This window comes from Pogonomyrmex barbatus, unplaced genomic scaffold, assembly GCF_055798465.1.
Source record: "Pogonomyrmex barbatus isolate J1 unplaced genomic scaffold, ASM5579846v1 scaffold1, whole genome shotgun sequence".
In the NCBI taxonomy this organism is placed as follows: domain Eukaryota; kingdom Metazoa; phylum Arthropoda; class Insecta; order Hymenoptera; family Formicidae; genus Pogonomyrmex; species Pogonomyrmex barbatus.
In genome coordinates, this window is record NW_028297098.1 from 26968540 (window position 1) to 26989498 (window position 20959).

A 20959-nucleotide genomic window follows, 5' to 3' on the forward strand; every position below is an offset into this window, starting at 1 on the left:
ATATATATATATATAATTTTAAACGATTTGTTTAAAAAATATGAAGCGCGATATAATCTGAGACAGCGTCGGATCATTATTTAATGGGATGCATTATATTTCCAGCCTGTCCCTATTTTACCTTTTGACCATTAGGTCTAGTTTGGATTTTGCAACGAGGCGATGGTGATTGGATTAATCCAGTTTCTTAATTCACGCGAGGCAGTTCCGCGACTTCACTTTACATACTGTAGCATTATCTTATGTCAGATTACACGCACTTCCCGAGATTAACTCCGCTTTCGATGAGACGATGAAAGGAGTGGATTATCCGATTTCGAACGGAATAATTATTACGGCGCGTTGAACGATCAAATAAGAGATTAAGAACAGCGCAGCCGCGGCGAGGAGACGCGTCGACTAATTAATCGGTGGTGATCTCGAAATAACTGTTCTCAATCCGCGGATCGATCTCCTCCCGGGCACCTTAGCGCGAGGCGGCATTGTCGTTCGTTTCCGCCAGTGACTATTGACTCCCTCGACAATGATGAATAATCAGGATTGTGCGTAACGAGCAGGTAGATTATCGCCGGTAATAGCGACGTTACGTACGTAGTCGCTCGCAAATCGTATTCCCTTAATTAAGTCTGCATCGGATCGATCTCTCCTCGCGCGCATCATCGGGCGTATCGTTCTATCTCCTATTTATCATCGACGCGCGGGATAACAGGAAGCACCGCGGGTCGGGGCGGCCTCGCAGCCGCCGGGAAGCCGCTCGGCCGAGTGCGCTCCCGTGCGCATCGGCTTTGATATATTATACACGATATCGTATTGATGGCCGATGGCGCTCCCGAGGAGGGAGGGGGGGCCTGAATGCGAGGCAATAAACGCGCCTAAGCCACGGCCAGCTGAAAAAGGTGGTGAATCTTTAACGAGACACGGGCTATTCTTCGCTGTCACCTTTGAACCCTCGTCTTTAATCTATGAACGTTCGCGGCTATGATCCGCGCTTTAATATATACAGTTACTTTCTCGCGATTATTCGCGAAAGAGCGGTCTCGCGAACATTCAACTTCATTTTTTTCCCTCCTCGTCTGAATATGCTGAATATTTTTGAGGTTAATGCGAGGGAAAGCAAACGCGTGGCGCGAGCTTTTGTATCTTTTTTTTTTTCGTTTTTTTTTTTCCATTCGTGAAACCGATGAGAAGAGATTGTATTGATTCTATTCGCGCGATAGAATCGTTGCGTAAAGAAACTAACAATATCGAGGCCCGGCGATGCTCCTCCTTTCCCCTCGTTTTGCAATTTAACAGTTGAGATATCAAGCGGACAATTTAGGGGAGACGATGCTAATGGTATCTTTAAGTGCATCCCGAAGACGGCGGCGCTATTATGTCGTTAAAGTGGGAGTTGGGACACAGGTGCATCCAGGAAATCGATAAAGCGCTAGGATAGTTATACGCGCGTTTGTCTCTCGCCATTTTCCTCGATTGAAAATTTTACGTCGAATTTAGAGATCGAGTGTCTTCTGCAATCTTAAATGTCATATTCTCTCTCTCTCTCTCTCTCATACCTGTGAAACGTTCTCTTTGAAGAATGCAACGAAAGGAGTCGAGATACGTACGATGAATACTGGATCTGGAAACGATTATGACTGAGGTTTTCTTGTCTGACCTATAAAGCCGACGCTTGTCCTCTTCGCTTACACACTCGTGGTGGAAATTACATTACCCGAGAAAGTTATTGGTTCTTTCTTGCGCGAATGCTGAAACGTGTTAAGACACGCGGGAACGGGGCGCGAAACCGATAAAGATCAGAGCGTGTAATCGGAGTATCTTACTCGCCACGAATGCTACGCACATGCGGCGGGGTTAATTATCGCAATTGAAATTTTTACAAGCAACCGAGGGGACGATGAATTACAACGTCGTTTATGGGCTCGCGATGAAAAGGTGATCGATCGATCATGTTCGCCTTGGGAATCCAGTAATCTTGCGCGCTTGGAAGATTTGACGCGCGAAGCACGTGATTAGCGAAGATCAAAGAGAGTGACGAGAAATTCTCACTTGCTCATCACCGAAGACTCGCGACGGTTTATTTTCTTGCCTTTTAGCGGAAGGGTATATTCAGGGAAATCTTATAGCTCTAATGACCGTCCGATCGAAACGACGAGTGAGGCGGTTTCAACGTAAACGAACAGGATTACGGCAAAAATGAGCGAAATGAGTAATCTGCATTAAACAGTACAATTTTGTACAGTCAAGCTTGAAAAGCGCGATGGACTTGTTAAATTCGAGTATCGCTCGAGCACCATGAATAATATTTTACAGTTATTTTACTTTATTATACAGTTCACAACTGTCATATTTAATTGCAACGTGTCTGGCGGAAGGGGAGATCGCTGCGTTTGTTACCACGCCTATTCCGTCTGCGGGCATAAAGTATTTACGAGCGGTTGCTTCCTGCTTGAGCGGAAACCTGAATACACCTATGCATTATCTAAGTTGGCAAGAAGAAACCAACGCGCTACTTTTAGAAAAAGGGAGAATGCGATGTCTCCCACGTAGCTCAAGGGATACGGTGTGCCTAACAAAAAAGAAAGAGGGAGAAAGGAGAGAGAGAGAGAGAGAGGGAGAGAGAGATGTCGGATGCTGTAGATTCCCACATATAGAAGCCGAGTCGAAATACTCGAACTCGGTTAACTTAATTAATTTAATCTGCAACCTACGTTGTCTCATGTCAACTTTAATCAGAATGGATCCTTCCTATTCAACTTGTGGGGCTCGTGCAGCATCCAACATTACCACGTATCGTCCGAAAGTCCGTGACATTGCATGCATACGTAGCGAAGTGGTTCACGTGCGTATATCTTAATCCTTCGCGTGGAGAACGCATCGCGTGCTAATTGATTAAATAAAATTTGCATTGTTTCGTCACGCAATTTTTGGATTAATTGATTAATATTATTATTTTAAAGAAATATCCACGATGTGATACTTTCAGTCTCGAAAGTAATTCACTCTTATCTCACGCGATGCGTCTTCTTTATTTTAATGCCTCTCGCGATGCCTCGCTCGCACCAAGACGTTTTTATTTCCCTCGTAACGTCCACGTCGTGGATCGTTGTTAATCACGTTAAAAAAAGAAAAAGAAAAAAAAACGTTCCGGCCATTCACGCACTGTTATACCTCGTACACGAGCAATTTAATTTGTTCGAGTTAATTTACTTCGCATAATAGAAATCACTTTTCTTCGAAATCTTGGCACGCCGCGAAACGAATTTCAAAGCTCGTTCGAGACGGAGAAGAGACAAGCGTGAATTGCCGTATCTCCGGCGACGCGGGAACATCGCGAGGAGTCGCGATACTGATTAAAAGATCGGTCCTGGAACAGGAGCGACTTCATGCTCGATGATGCGTGTAATCTTCTCCTGCTGGAGTGACGTCGATCTCTAGGTGTACAAAGGACGAATCGACGTAGTGACGAGCCGACGTAGTGCCTGCGCTTCGTCCTGAAATTATGCTTGCCGCACCACGCGTTAAAAATGACATCGAAGAACGCCCTTTAGCGATCGAATCTTTTATCCCGATTAAAATTAAATTTGGATGTGCCTCGTTTGCAATTCGTACCCTATAATAGGAATCGTACTCTTAAATCGAATTTACGTAACGAGCGAACGCATATTGGCCACGTGCGTCATAGAAGCGTAGTTAATTTTAGATGATACTTCTACAGATGATATTATATCATTCTCTATTTTGGTTATTTGATTTGAGAGTAGATAAACCGATTTCTTCGCGGTGAGTTCTGACGTTTATTTGCTTTAAAGATGTGGGAGAGAAATGTGCAATTTGATACGCCTAAATAACAAAGATATAAAAGTACAAGGATCTTTGCCGCCACGAAATATCGACCGCAAGAACCACGGCGATTTAATCAAGACGATGGAGTTAATGGAAACGGCACCCTTGTCCGGTCCTATAATTCTCTCTCCAAAGTACAGACAACTTGACAGTCCAGAATGCTGTCTTTATACGGAATTGAGCGGGCCCGTCCCCGCAATTGCGCGGTTAGCATTTTCGTGCGTTTCGTCTGCCGAGTCTAGAATTAAAGCCAACCCAAGCAATCGGTCTTGAATTTTTTTTTTTGACTGCCATTCGTAACGATCTCCGTAAAGTCTCCGAGCTATAACACACACACATACCATATACTCATCAGGGTGTATACTTGGAAAAATTTAGAAAATTTGGAATTTTTAGAAAATTTGTTTGTCTTGGGAAATCAGGAAAATCTTTTTAAAGGTGTTTTTTTTTTTTTCTAATATTTTGCCTTTTTGTGTACTCTGGTGTTTAGAATACATTTATTTTATAATTCATTCCGATTCAGTATTGAAGGCAATGATTTCGTGTTAGATGCAATTTTGTTTAATGAAAACAAATACTTAATTTTATAAAACTTGAATTTCGTACCAGTTATGCAAATGTTTATAGTTTCTTTTAACATTTTTCAAATTTAATTATCGAAACACGAGTAATACTTATTTTATTTTATGATTTATAAATATGAATAGAAAATACTAAGAACTTTGTATAATAAATATATTATTTGTAGGATATAATTAGTTAAAAATGTTTTTATTTCTCCTGGAATTTTTAATAAATTGCCTTGAAAATCAGGGAATTCTCAGGGAAATTTTTTTCGAGTTTGAGTAAACATCCTGTTAACACTGCATTAACTTTACTTGAGTAGACTGACACTGTTCTCATATTTTAGTTAATTATCTCCTCAGTCATTATAATTACAAGTTAAAATCAGTTTGCTTGTATGCAGTTATTATTTTGCCAAATAACGTCATATTTCGAAGAGATAGCGCATCTTTCGCGTTGAGCGATACGGTCGTGATTATCAATTTGTAGCGCATTGTTTTCTTCGAATGCATCATCAGCACACGCCTGATGATTCATCTTTCAACAGCGGAGTATGCAGGATTGAGAGCACGCACGATGCGAATGCGATATTCGGACTTCCTCGAAATCGGGGAGACCGAAACCGATTGCTCGACAAATTCGAATTTCGAGGATCTGTTTCCAAGAAGGAAACGGTTGTTTTCCACAGGCAGTCTTAAAGAAACTTGGTAGGAGTTTATCGAACTCGAGTCAAGGTTAGCGATCTTAAACGGTTGCATTTCTTTCTTCTTCTCCATAAATGCCGTCGAGCGTATTCCGCGCAGATGAAATAATGTGAAGGTAACTTTTAAAAAGAGACGAAAGAAATCGCGGAAGCGAGTATAGACCGGTCCTTCGGAATCTTCTCCGTTTGCCAGTTTACTTTCGCGTTTTCCCGCGAATGACGCTTTTTCCCGCGGCTTTTTTCCTCCCGCCCTGCTCGACTTTCGCCGGCCACGCTCGCTCATTTAATTTGCGAGCGCGGCAAGAAAACGCCGGCGAGAATCCTCGAAGACGCGGAACCGACGCGGACTCGACGTAGACAAGAAGACCTCACGAAGAAGGGGATATTTATTACCGTTGGCCAAGAAATTATCGGCCGTCGTTCCGTTTCGTTCCGTCCTGTGCCACGGTGGAAATGACCCTCGGTACGAAATTATTGGCGTCCCTTTGCGCGTCTTCCGAGAAACGATTGGGCGACCTAATTCTCTTCGCCGTGCCCACGGCGCGATACTTGCGGCGAATAAAGGATCGAGGATCTCTATGCCAATTATGGCGTCCCGTTAGGTCGCGAGGGAAAAGAGGCGAGGTTTGCAAAGCTGGAAATTACGACCGCGTTGGAAGTTGTAAACTATCTGTAACGTACGACAATTAAGTCGGAAATTGGTTTTCAAACTATTCGAAATTGCATATTATGCACATACTTTTTAGATATTGACAATCATTAGATTATAAAGTGATAGGAACATTATTTTTGCGCATCTGCGTTCTATAAAAACTTTTTATTTCATTATCGATCATGTCCTTTAGATTTGTAAATCTTAAATTTTGAGGCTCTTCTTCAGAGTCTTTTCGAACAATCGGCGGCAAAAATAATTTATGTTATTCCGTTATAAAAGGTGGCATACATCTTTCGGCAAGGTGGTGTACATCTTCGAAAAAAAAAATTATTGCAAATTTGAAAGCTTGCAGATCTTAAATTTCGAGATTCATCTTCAGAGTCTTCCCGAGCAATCGGCGGCAGAAATTTGTTATTCCATATTATTCTGTTAAAGAAGGTGGCGTGTATATCCAGCCTTCGAAAAAAAGAAAAAAATTATTGCAAATTTGAAAGCGGATGCAACGATGCGTTACTTTGCATGCTTTCAAACATGCGATTCGAAATCGTAATTCTCGATGCGATGACTAGGTGTGTTTCGCATCAAGAATAATCGTAACCATGCGTCGCGTATTTACTCGCGATACGGGCGCGAATGCATCGCACGTGACGGGCGCCGCATGATTCTAGGTTCTCATTATATAGTCGTAATACGTCGTAATATGTCCGGAATGCGGGCCGGAGATTTCGAACGAATGCAAATACGGCTGAAATATAATGGTATCTTGAAATAATAACAGAAAAAAACCAATTACGTAACGGACGTCGTTGATTATTCTCATCGATCCGACTTGACCAGTCGAGATATACCGTTCGCATCTCAGGGGCCGATTTGCTACGCCGAATTTTCTCTCCGCTAATTATCTCCTTCGCAGCTTCGTCGAGGTTTGTAGACGGGTCAGTTTCCAAACTCCGCGGAGTGTAACGTACCCGAATGTCAACGCGATTATTTCGCGACGCGGCTGAGGCTCTCTCCGTCACTGTCGCTCTCTCGGAAAAGTTACGAAACTCGCGGAAAGCCGTTACACGTCGCAGCGACGAGAAACGAGGAGAACGAAGAGATCGTTTCGTCGCCGGTCGCTTCTAATAGAACGCGCAAATTGCGGCGACATTAAGTCGCGCGCTCGCTGCCTCCTCGTTGAACAATCGTTCGCGGGAGAAAGCACGACGGAGGTGACGCAATTTGTGACGCGTCAATCCGACTTCCCGTCACGCGAGGAAAGGATTGTCTTCCATGGAAAGCCAATCTTGACGAACTATAGTTATATCTTGACATTTGCCGCGGGATGAAAATGCAACTTTCGCAACGTGCTGCCTTGAAAAAAATTTTTAATTAACTATGGTCGTTTATAATATTCTTTCAGAAAAACCTGACGTGAGTTTACAGGTCGAAGTAACATAATACGCATTGCGTCAAGTTATCGAAGAGTAAGCGATCTTTCCCTTTGTCTCTTCTTCTCTGTTGATTCTTTATTTTATGTGGTTAATAATCAATTAAGTTGCCGGAATTAATGTCATCAAATTTAATCAACCTCTGTTATTATATTATTACAATTATTTCGTTAGTCTTGGCGATATTGTATTGAGTGATTAATGAAACATTAATATTTCATTAACATAATTCATTGATACAATTGTGTCATTATTATAAACGTTCAGTATTTGATACGTAATTTTAATAAATCCAATAAAAAAAAAAACGATTATGTATTTCTTAATTTTTTGTCGACGAAACTGTAAACATTTCAAATTTTGAGCGTGTATACTTGTAATTAGTAAGTGTAGTTTATTTTTTGGACTGTTATATCAAGGATTACTGTCACGTTCCAGTAAACCTTTCTTCCCCCATTTCTCGCCATGAATAGCAAAAGAATGTTTCGAGGTTGATTCCGAAATAACGGTTTGGCGATCAGCCATGGCTCCTCAAATTTTCACTATCGCTATCAAACCTGTATCTCTCGCATTACGTTTCGGCAATTATCTCATTTTATTGTGACCTGATCTTCCTCATGCTTGCCTCTTTGCACCGCGGAATTTAATAAATGTAGCAAGCATCTGCTTGTACATCTCTCCGAATATACACAACCGCCTCGTTTAAGCCTGGCATATTTTACAGAGAAAGCTTCTTCTGTGATTTTAAATTATCGCCAAAGTTGCGGCAAGGGAAAAGTCCGTATTTTTAATTATCGCGTATATTTTATTCACATGGATTTTGTTCGTGTGCGGGTTGATCCATCCTTGCACAGATGCGGATACACGATGTGATAATCGATGTGACACGAGCTCTCGCTAGTAACGAGTGATAAGCAATCTCCGTCAATCAATGCCTGTCCTTGGTACTCGACGGCGCGGTGCCACTGTATCTAACAAAGCCAGCTAGTGAACTTGGCATTATTAGTCTCCATACGAGGACATCGATCGTCGTTTGAGTGACTTCGTACACGAAGCACGCACGCGGAAGATCAGGCCGCAAGAAGCGTTCGCCTCGAAGGCCTCGCTACGTTCGCCGAGTACGTAAATGGTAAATCAATGATGGAAGTTCCGTCGAAGAAACTTCATCAAGGTATTATTGATATTTGTCTTCGTTAAGGATATTTGACGTCGAATTAACAATCGGCCAAGTTAAGAGAGAGAGAGAGAGAGAGAGAGAGAGAGAGAGAGAGAGAGAAAAGAGAGGGAGAAAATAAGACTAAATTAAAATACGAAAGTACAAATTCGCAATTTTCTCATGTAAATTCCGTAGTGATTTAATGGTGTTACTCGGGTTTACGACGATTGAGAAAAATAGCTTCGTGTCGTGCGACAGAAAAGGAGCTCGAGAAAATAAATTTTTCACGCTTTGCAACGCTAATGTTGATGAATCGCGTATTAACGCGTCAAATTCGAGAAATACAACCATAAGATCTCTAGATAAGATTTCTCATAAGATCTCTCAGATTAATTAAGATTACCTATCGAGTCTTACAAATTGCAATTAGATATGATAAGCCATCGTATTATCTAGTAATAAAATTGATAACTATAATTTCCCAATAATTTTACGACGATTATTAAATGAAGTAGAAATTATCGCGTTAAACGAGTTTGTAACAACTATTAATTTTATCACTGGGGACGCATCGCGTATTTTCCGTCACACTCGATTGACCCTGATTTCTGGATTGCTGAAACGTCGCGCAGATAAAATCCGATGGCTCCGGTTGCCCGCAAACGGGACGTCGCCGTCGAGACGGCGCTCGTCTCTGGTGCGTAGCGCGTGCGTAGCAACAGAAAAAAGTGACCTAATAAATCCAAGAGAGACGTCAAAGATCGACTAACGGAGCAACCGCTAGATGTAACGACTATTATTTTCCAATGCTTTTTCGACCCGATCGCCGCGCGTTATCCCCCGAATATTTTTTCCGTCGCTTATCCTTAACAAGTTTTAAAATCCCTTAATTTGCATAATAAAGATATTGTTAAAGGCGCCAAGAAATTACGATGCAAAAATTTCTACTGTAGAAAAAGTCTGTGCGGCAGCTAAAGTTTTTTCAACTATGTGGATTCGTGATTATATTATTTTATTAAATATACATAGAAAAAAGATAAAGACAAATATTATCATATGTAAGTAAGAATATTATAATCTTCTTTAAAAAGTTTAGTCTTGATTTGAATTTGTATTGATGCAGGTATTTTTGCTCAACTTTCAAGCCTAAAAATCTTGTGTATAAAGATTATAATATTCTTGCTTATGTATGAGAATATCTATACTTGCATCGATACAAATTGAATCAAATCAAGGTTAAAATTTTTCTAATCTCGAGATTATTTAAGATTTTAATTTTTTCTTGCGAATTAATTTTTGCATCAAGCTATTAATTCTGCTCGTGAGGAGATTGATTTCTTAGAGATATCTAGAAATCCGCCATTAGCAATTAATACAGACGGATCTTTCTCTGTGTAATCGATTAACCGCGAAAGATACCTACATAAGATGCTGCGAGATGTTCTCGGAAACAGTTCGCTGAAACGCTCGGCAGTTTCGGTGCACCTTCGTGAGGCGCATTTTCCAGCAATAAAAACGACCTTGCCGCAAATTGCCGTAACCGCAACGAGAGCCGTTTCTTCCGTGCAACCGCGATATTCTTACGATGCGATTCCGCATTTGCCCGGGTCGTACCACCCACGATTTATGCAAGTTCCTCGCGCACGAATACGTACGCGTAAATGGACTACATGGATAATGCATATGTCGAAAGAAGGGAAGAAATTGCTTACGTAAAGTAACGATGATTTTTGCCACAAGTTTCGAGAAATCTAACAAGATGGTTAAACGGCGCGATTGCGAAACAACGGGATAACGACAACGGGATATATGATAGTTAAATTGGGCGGAATGTAACTTCGACTGTTACAAAGGAATTATAAATGAGAATAAAATCACCCTTTGAACGTAGATTGCGGAGACTATTCTGTTACCGCGATTAAATTTATAATCCTCTTTTATAGACGGTTTCCAAGCCGTCTAATTGCGCGGATTATGACTCACAAAATGGCTGTGGCCGAAGCTATTTTAATGGTCGACTGGCTCTTCCGATGCCGAAAGGCGTCGCCGCTCCTTTTACGTAATCTCATGCAACCGGAAGGAATTGTGCGAAATTTACGGTACTTTTAACAGTTACTTTCTTGCGATTCGTCTTATTCCTCGAAATTAATTGTCAAAAAACGTCTCGTCCATTCGTCGCTGTTGACGAAGAAACGCTTCCATCGTGAAATCTTCGATCGGCACTACGGCTTTGGATGCTGCGCGCTTTTTCCACCATTTTCCTCGAGATCCGAGAGAGCATCCGCGCGATACAGCGAGAGTGGCCGAGTGGCTCAACTCGCGCGGAAATCGGATCGACGAGCTTTCCCGCACGCGTGAATCCCGCGCGCGAGGGGACCCGCGTCCCTCCTGCGGCGCGCGGAAAACGCATCTTGCCGCCCGCGCTGCATCTCCCTGGCGCCCTGTGTCGGTCGTTTCCGACGTCCGTCGGTGTCGCTCGTGAACGCGGCGAGACGGACCCGCTCAGTTGAACGCTGACCGCCGTGTACGTGAGACCGCTCGTGAGAGAACTTGGTGTCAGCCACGCAGTCACGAGTCCGCCGGCTGTGTCGGCATCCAGCTGTTAGACGAGCCGTCAAGATCGATCCAAACCCGCCGCGTGGGAGACTCGTCTCTCGCGAGGGTGGTGTCACTCGTGTTACTTTTCTTTTTTGTTTTTCTTTTTTTTTCATCACTCGTCGATGAAAGCACGTTGCCACGAGGCCACGTCTGACTCGTGGGCGGAATTAATTGATATCTCACACGCGCTGCGTAAATAGCGGAATAGCCGTGTCGGTGACGGTGTAACGATAAGCTTCGCTCGCACGCCGCAAAATAGATATCGCGCAACTGACAGCTGAGTAGGACGCGGAGGGGCAAGGTCGGAGCAGCCGCTGCATCTGTTACCTGTGTGCCGCCTGTCACGAGCTACCGAATTGCGCAGCCGAGTCGCGTGTCTCGTCGGAAAAACGGATGCATTGATCATCGTCTCTCGGGCGTTCGAGGTCTCGCGAAGGACAGTCTTACGAGGTTTCGTGGAGCGCTGGGAGATCCGCCGCCTCTCCTAAACGAATTTAATGAGCGAGCCTGTTCGGCCAATTTGTGCCACTTCACGCGGCGAAAGATCGGTCGCGGTGTTCCCTCTCTCCCTCTTTCTTTCCCTCCGTCGACGACGCGCGACGACGAAAGTTGACTGACCGACGTGACTCACGGGATCACGAGTCATTCTCGAGCCGTGGTGATCGTCGCGTCGTGTGATCGCGGGTGCGTTTCTTGCGGCCTTATCGCGTCACCACCGAGAAAAACATTGTATGATATCGCATTATTAACACGTCGCCGATCGCGTCTCGCGCGGGATTGAATCACGGGGGAAGAAACTTGTCCTTGAGCGTGCACCACGCTTTTGCTGGTCGCCTATGTGTATCGTTTTTAGCGCGGATTAATCGAGAGATTAACTGCGAGGGGAGAAGAATTGAAGAAAGCGATACTTCTCAAGACGTGCGCCGTGCTAATCGTCGAGTTGCATTCGCCTTCTAATTCAACCTCAAAGAGAAGATTTCCCACGATATGACAAAAGACACTGACTTCTAGAAATCAGTCGCGTCCTGCAAATTCTTACGACTGATCCGTATCGCGAGTCATTCGCTAAGCTCTCTCGAGGAGTTCTCCTCCGATTTTCGCTTTCTCGACGAGGCCGAGCGACAGGCGTTAGCTTCGCCCGCTCCCGGCGTCACGATTAAGTGCCCGAGGACGGGGGCTGTTAGGAGAGGCGGTCACGTGCCACCTGTTACGAGCCGATCCGCAGTGCGGAAGGGTCGCGGGTGCCCGTCGCGGATCAGCGTGTCGGCCGTCAGGCGGTCGCAGGAGAATGCGACTTCGCGTGACGACGCAATCCTGGCTGATCCTGGCGGTAGGATGTTGACGGCCCGATCGGGGCCTCTCGGGCTCGGCGTGCCGCGAACCCTGGGGCCCGCGGAGGGAAGCGACCACCTCTTCCTGCTGCCGGAACGTGCCCTCGTCATGGATAGCACTCATCTGCGACAGGACCTGGCCGGTCTGGACTTCAACCTGCACCTGAATCTGCTGCACACCGCGCCTCGCGGCAACGTCTGGCTATGTGAGTTGTCGAACGGCGCTGATTTGTGTGACAGGAGAAGAAAAAATTGCTATTCGCGAAAATGCTTCTGACCTCCAGTTTTCCTCGTTGAGCTCGTTTCTTTTTTTTTGTTCGCACATTCTCGCGGAAGAAGATAATTTTATCTGTGTGCCATGCGGCACTGCGGCTTCTGTCTGTTCTGATTATGGCAAATTGTGGCAAATAGATAATGAAGGACAAGAAATATAGATAATTGAGAAAATAAAATCAAAGATACAACTGTCTCTATTTTTTTTTTGTTTTTTCAAATTGTTATAGATTTAACGTGGAATTTAACACTTAAATATTTGAAAAATGATATCCGAGATATTTTTATGAGCAAATAAAGAGTGGTAAATAAAAGATAAAATCATATTTTTTTTTTTGTTACTTAAAGTTAATGCAATGTTTACTTTTTTCAGAGTAATATTATTTAATATTGTATGAATTAGATAGAATTTGCTTAGGTCTGTATATACTTATTACTCCAATTGACGGGTATTAATCAAATTCTGAGATTATTCTAAATATGCTATAGATAATATAAGTAAACTTGGATATAAGTAAACTTGGAATTTGTCCATTATTAAAAATTGCTTGTAATTATCGGGTGAATGTTCAGATAAAGATCTAAATATCTATAGACACAATATCTTGGTAATTTATTTATCCAATGAATAAGATGTGTTGAAATTATACCATCGCATGTTTTACGATACAATGTAAAACAACGTGTTACATTATTTTTTTATTTTAGAAACTCTAACACACATATACACACTTATTTTTCCATTTCGAAATAAATGGATAATATTCGAGTTATCCGGGTTTGTAATTTTAATCTTATCTTGCCATAAGATCCTTCCTTTTGACAAAGAATTTGGAAATCACAAAGAATTCGGCGAGACAAAGAAGTGCGATTATTGCAATAAAATATTATCTAAAATATGTCGTTTGCAAACCGCACCTTCGTGTCATACATTCGCAGCATTTTTATCAAGAACGAAGCGCATTATAAACGAGGCTTCGCTTTGTGATGCCGCGCACTTTATTTCTCGGTACTTCATTATCTTCCGAAGGTGTGTGTCTCTGATAAAAGACAAACGTCAGAATGAGACATAAACCGGGTCGCGCTTCTCCTTTGCAATTTTTCGCGTGCCGAATCAGTAATGGGATGGCTCTCGCGGCATACCTCTTCCGCAAAAAAGCCGCGAACTGCTCTCGTAGATGACGTCGGATACGATTTTCTCCAGGATTTCGCGGGGCGAAATTACCAACGGAAAGAAAAACTGAGGAAGAATTACGGGCGGTCGACTGTACTCGTAAGTCTTGCGCGCGAAGCAAGAGACACGGAAGAGGATAAACAGCGTATAAAGAGTCATTTCCTTCTCGTAGCTGTAAGGAAGAGATTAGAAACTCCGAAACTCGAAGTCTGGAAGGAGATAAGACATACAGAGAGAGAGTTAACAGGTGCGCCGCGAAATTATCGCCAATTAAGTACTTTTTTTTGCCACCGGTAAAAGCGTAAAAGTCACGCTCGCGAATGAATACCTCGCAATTACGATGATCCGTCATCGTGCCTGTTTTTTTTTTTCTTTTTTTTCATCGCAGCACGAGAAGCGACCATTAATTTGGTGGATGGAAGTTAATTAACGCGAATTGGTGCGTTCGTTGAGATCGTCGCGCCACGCGCGCCAACTTGCGTACGGTTCCTTCTCTCAGACGTATATTTTATCGTATATTTTATCGAATACGAATGCGTCTATTGCCTACACTTCTTACGGCACCTGACAATTATTACAACGTATCCTGTTGCCCGTAACCGGCGATAATTGGAGCGGAGTAACGGAATAATTAGCATGCGACTGCACACCGAGTTTAAGTTATTACATACCTGACCGTGGACTCTTGGCAAATTTATTTTGGCGTATTAACGGTAAAATTATATTCTGATTACGAAATAAGAGAAAATTCTTTGACGTTGTTAATATACGACGGCATATTACTAAAATTCAATCTGTTCGAGAAGCTACGCATCTCCCGATCGGAAGAAGTTATTCGTCGAGTAAACAAAGTTGTCCCTTATTTGCTAAGTAATGAGAGAGCCGTCTTTAACGAATGTCGAATGACAAATGAGCGACTTGCCGGGTCGTAAATGATGATAAATGGAAAACCGATTCACTCGGAGGTAACAGTGGCCTCACACGGTAATGGATACTTTCCCTAAAAGTGATTTTCCTTGGTTTTTGCGATCGTAATAAAACATAAATCTCTGTGGTAAATATCGAAGCGTCATTCTCCTAGTTTCCTGTAAGAGTACAGTAAAAGTCTGTTTTTGTTGCCGCATTAAATTCCGCGCAAATAAATTTCTTGATATTTTTCTTCTTGGCATAGGGAACATATAAATCATAAATTATATATATATATATATATATATATATATATATATGTATCGAAATTATATATATATATATATATATATATATATATATGTGTGTGTATCGAACAACAAAATGTATTCTTTATAATATTTACTTTCCGATTAGGAAAAACACTTTGACGCAATTTTAATGAAAAAGTTAAGGAATGTCATTGCAACCTCTTTGCGTGAAACAATTGCAATTAACTATTACTAATTATCGTAGCACGGAGAATGAAGATATATTGCCACATAAGGATTTTATTAAAAAACCGTGGTCGTGCTGTTTCACATCACATTAACGGTTTTATTCTTTATTCGATACTTAATGCCGAGCGCGAAATGACGCATGACGCGTGTAATGCTCAGAGAAGTTCGTGCAAAGTATCGACCTAACGATCGCGTGGAAGTTACCGTATCCTCGATTGAACATTAATAGGAGGCATATTGGAGCAAGAGAGGAGCGTTATCACATCCTCTCTCACGCCGCGCGCGATTACGGAAAACCCGGTAAGAAGATCGTTACGATTTATATTTATCAGTGGTACCATATTATTATGTTTTTTGCAACGGCGGTAAATTCGCGACGTTGGTGCTCGTATTCGCGAGGCTTGTAACCGGAGGATGTTGCACGATCTCGAGACATGTTCGATGGCATATCTCCTCCTTCGTTCGTCCTTTTTTTTCATTTTTTTTTTTTTTTTTTTTTTAATTACGACAGCTGTCCCCGCGCACGCTCGACAGCACCGCGATGATTAATGAAATCATCCGGGATGTGTTTTCATCTTGCGCACCGCGGGTGCCATCGGACGGTAGACCGTGTCCGATTTGATATACAGAAGTACCGCACCACGTTTTCTAGTTTTCTCACTTCGTTAGAATATACAAACCACACGGGAGAGACGTGACGTCGATGAACAGCTTGGATAAGATCGGCGGGATCTTTGATCTTATTGCCTGAGAATTAGCAGAGACTTGAAAATCTTTGCGTACAAATATTCCGAAGTGCGATGAATAAAAGGTCGAATAATTTATCGGTGTATCAAATTTTTTAATGAATATTTTAAAAAGTAATCTACGGATTTTCGTGAACCTAAAAATTCAATAATTAAAGATGTTTGTGATATAACATGAATTTTAAAAATATCGCTTTGGTATTTTAATTTGCTTTACGATTTACGGTCTAAAAGGCGAACAGCGAATTGCTCGGATGAATTTACGCAGGTGTCACGAAATTATTTCGCGTGTCTAGAGGGAACACGTGATATTAGCTTTGCGCTGGCAAGTGTTAAACACTTTCGAATATTAATTCGCTAAATGGAGACATGGCTAACGCTTCGCGTGATCGCAAATTAAAATCGGGATAAAATACACTTACGAAATCACGAATTGCCATGTTTACGTTGTGCTTGTTCACCGGTGTTTGCAATCTCTTAACTGCAACTACTTTTCTGCGCGACAAGCAAAATATAATCCAGTTGAGACACTAATAAAATTAAATTAATCCGTTCCACGTGTAATTATGTTTTGCGGTTATAAAACAAACGCGCAGGATTATTATTACTAATTTATTCGCGGCGTAGATATATATAATTGCTAATTCTATGAAGTTGTTAGCAATTTAATAATTGTGTCTTGGATTATCGCGTCGCGTGTGACGGGAATAACGAAGGAATGACAACAGCTATTTACTTTAATATCGTGACTCGATCGAGGCTAATCGAAGAGATTGCTTCTTGCGCCGTATGCACCGTACGTCACATTACGATGATTTACAACTGCAGCGTGTCACAGCACATCTGTCTGTTACGCCACTCGCTTACACGCGGAGCACGATCGATATCGATATAGAAAGTTAAGGTCGCCATAGAAGCGCAAGGTATCCGCTGAATGAGACATATTTAGATGCAAATCGCACGCGCCCAATTGCCGCACACGATGCGCATTACTGCAAGGCAAATCCTCACCTTTTTCCGGGGAAAACTAATCTCTTTCGTGCGCGAGATAAAGACTTGAATAACTCAAAAGAGCGAGATATTAACAATTTAAGAGAGATTATAGTTTTGAAATTAGGTTACGCCGGTCTTTGCTCGTGCATATTAATTAACACGCGTAACCAATATTTTTCGTCCCATTATTAATTAAACTAATGCGAGCTCTATTCTTAAAGTAGATTCTCATATAATACGCACATCCGAGTAATTTAATGAAACCTTGCCCCGCCATTATTATTACACATGAGCGCGCACGAGATTATGTTTGCATCATCGCGATTACTTCACGCCATGGTCGTATTCTTACGGATCTCACGACAGAATTGTTTTGAGCGATCGCGGACCTCGGTAGCTTTGCTTGATAATAATTTCCTGTACAGAATTCCTAGTACGTATTCATCCATTCTGTAAAAATATTGAAACTCACGTGAAACTACGCGTTAGCATTTTTTTAGTATGATTTGAATTCGATTTCAATTTAAAAAAAAAAAAAACGTATCTTATTTCTTAGCAACTGTTTTAAGTGACTCATTTCACAAGTCATGATTATGATTCATTTTCCAGAAATTTTTGTGTCAATATGAAACATTTTCGCAGATTGGAAAGATATTCGTCTTTCATCTTTACTTTCAGCGAATACAATTAACTAAAAAATTAACGCGGATTTTGAAAACGCTATTCTAGCATCAAAGCGCGAGCCAAATTAGTTTGTTTGTCAGCTGATCGTTTATTCCAGTCGATTGAATGCTCGGGCCGAATTGCAGTTTGACCGACAGTAATCCGATCACTCGTGGTCTAATTATTATCCCGGAAGAAACGAACCCGCTACAAGACACCGTCACCTCGTCATTAATGCAGGTTCGAGATTAATGTCGCGCAGATAAGCGACAAACTTGGTTCGCTGTTCCTTTTTTTTTTTTTCCTCCTTTTTTCGACAACGCCGTAGATACGAAGACACGGTACGGTAAGAAGGCGATATTCTTTCGCAGCCTAGGCTAGTTCCGCGATCAAGACTAATGGATTGCGGCTTGGATGGGTTGCGCTGTTTGCGATAAGCGGCACAAGTGTGTCACGGTTATTAAAAGCTTTCGCGGTGAGACATGGCCAGCTAGAGCACTCGGAGCATGCTGGAGCCAGGCCGACGTGGCGTCGTGTAATTTCCCGTTTTTCTCGTCCATCACACAGCGTTATCTCCTTTCTTCCTTCTTGTACTTCTTTCACTTTGTTGATGACGTTTCTTGTCGTAAATCAGATTTTTGGGACGAGAGTTCTGACACGTCGATTCGTCTGCGAAGTGCAATTAGAAGTTGCAGACTTTCGTGACAGAGTGTGCGATAAAAATGACGTATGCCTATGACGATAACGAGTGACAAATTTACGGGTGTAATCGGAAAGGAAATTTAGAGAAAGTCCTATACGCGATACCCTAGCTATGCTTTTCATAAAAAGAAATATATACATTTGTGACGGCGACAATTTCTATCGAGTTTAATTGCACGTATTTCACACATCATGTTTACGGAGCTAACACGTCGTTGTTGTTGCTAATGACGTCTAAGTCACGCTTCGGACAATTACGCGAAGCGTTACATCGAGTTCCCACGTTACATCGAGTGTGTCGCGCTGCGTAGGATGAGAACGTAATTCGAACTAAATTTCGTTAGCTAATGAGGTGAATCAACCTAGCATAGGGACTCCAGCCACGCCCTGTGTAGCAAGGTCTTTGCAATTATGTCCGGGGAAATGCGCGGATTGACCGTGCCTCGTTCTCGAAGCCCGGAAACACGTGTCCCGGGACGAGATGACGTGGCGTACGTAATCGACGCATGTGTAACAAGGTGAACTCGCGCCGAACTCGTCTTGTTACGCAATCGCGTTACGCGTTTGCCCCGAAGCTTTTGTCATGGCGATTCGGCAAATCGCCGTTTACGCGAGCCATCGATCATGCAACGAAAATTCAATTACGCGAAACGAAGGAGTGACTAATTCGTAACACACATTACATACATGCAATTCTACCGATACCGTGTTTCTCTCTGTCGAGAATGATTTAGAACTCGCGGAAGAGCCAAAAGTCGAACTCGACGAAACTCTGAAGCACACTGTCGCCATAAAGATTTTTTTTTTTTTTTTTTTTTTTTTTTTTTTTTTTTTTTAATATAAAAATTCGATATATATTCGACAATTTTTCTTGTGATTTATCTTCACTCCTGATAACTGATGGAAACATCACGCTACTTAGGTTCGCGTGGAATTGTGCCTATCTCGCCACTGTGTAAATATGCCGTCTCGTGTTTTGACAGTAACGTTTTATGAGAATCATCAAGTCGCGAAGGGTTCGTTGCAACCGGCATGAATCGGGGCTTTAAACGTCGGAGTCTCTCGTAGTCAAGTCCGCCTTTCAGCCGTGGTGTACGCGAGATGACTCGATGATAGAATTATGGAGAGATATTTAACGGTCGATAGCCATTCCCAATGGCAGCGGTGACATTAGGTTTCTCTCGGTGCTCGTAAAGAGAGGATCTTCGAGGGAGTGTATCGAGAGGCGTCGATACAAAGGCACTGTTCATTCCTCGAGAGCCGACCTATCGATTGATGCAACACCGAGGAAAGATAGACGTACGAGTGCGCGGAATACGTAATAATGAAAGTGTGTGTTCGTGCCGCGTCGAAAAAAAAAAAATCCAAGCTATAATTAACGTTTTAAATGACCGGTGACTAGATGCTTTTTCTTCTACCCTCAAGATGAGTCAAGCCGCGTCCGGTGAGGCTGTCTCACGGATGAATGATCCACGTACAATGTTAAATCGTACCACTGTGTAATCATCGGGTGAACTTTAAAATCGATATATCGTACTTAAAATAGTACAGTCGTGGCATACTTCCTTCATCCGCGTGTGGCTTCATTTACGAGTCTCACGCGGATTGTCAGGTTAAATCGCTAACGAGAAGCAGAATTAAGTTTCTGCGAATCTACACGCGTAAACTCCAATACACACACATATTACTTACTATATATACTTACTATATATACTATATATACTTACATATTACTAGTGAAAATATTATTAACACATTGGTATTTATATTTATTGTTTTAAGATAGATTGCGTAATTATTTATTTATTTTTGGAGAAGAAATGATATCTTGTCTAATTTTTATGTTTTTATCGAAATTTCGTGGTAGGAGCATAACGTTATCAAAATAAATTCCACACGGCCAATTTATCGCCTAATGCATGGGCGCATGAAGAACGAGAAATATTCATATCTCGGAGGAGTTGTTTCGCAATAACTTTGTCTTTCGCTTTCAAGTTTCCGATGGTACCCGCATGATTTGCGAAAACGCGCCTCGCCTTAGCCGTTTCTTTCCGCGTCGCGCAATCTCGAAATTGCCAGTAAACACGCCAGCGCAAACTCGCGGAATTTACGCAAATGCGTACGATCGGCAAGGCCGACCATTGGCCGAGGGAGTTCCACGATCAATACCACAGACTCTGTCCTCATTTCGTGAAACTTAAAAGAAGCTGGACACCGGTGTCTTCTGTCGTCATCGTAACATTAGAGATAGCAAATTATTCTTTTTTTTTTTCCTTTAATTTTTTAATTTGTAAATTATTCGCACTTTCAACTTGATAACTCCTGCTAAATGTAACATCGACAATATAAGCGCAATCAGAATTTTTGATGTCTTTTACGATATCTCGAGATAGAGTTTTCGCGCGTTCAGTTTATGTAACTTTTGGAATTCGCAGCTGTTTGCCGGGCAAACGGCATACTTTTATGGAACGACTGTGGCATATAAGACATGAGGCTCTAACATCCGGGTCTCGCTTTACGACTGTAAAATGCCATTACCGGGAAGATGGTATTGTTCGTTCAACGACCAGTTTCTGAACGGGAACTCGATGGTCTGGTTAAACGCGTCACGTGCGTCCTACCGGCTTGACAACCGTCATTTTATCTCGATCATTCACTTGACTCCGCTATTATTTTCCATAACACGGCTCTCGCATTTTTTTTTTTTTTTTTTATACCAAAC

The 20959-nt window shown here is 42.2% G+C and overlaps 1 protein-coding gene across 8 annotated transcripts in view; it reads left to right on the top strand.

Annotated features, from left to right (window-relative positions):
• Nucleotides 1-10876: 10876 nt before the first annotated feature.
• Nucleotides 10877-20959, top strand: part of LOC105431675 (uncharacterized) — a 94282-nt gene continuing 84199 nt past the window's right edge. For 7 of the 8 annotated variants that reach the window (XM_089075572.1, XM_089075569.1, XM_089075594.1 and 4 more), the window contains exon 1: nt 10878-12486. In XM_089075572.1, coding sequence (XP_088931698.1) covers nt 12285-12486 — 202 coding nt within the window. In that variant the 5' untranslated portion in view covers nt 10878-12284. Of the gene's footprint in view, nt 12487-20959 lie in introns of all 8 variants that reach the window. The other variant, XM_089075548.1, reaches the window with a different exon arrangement.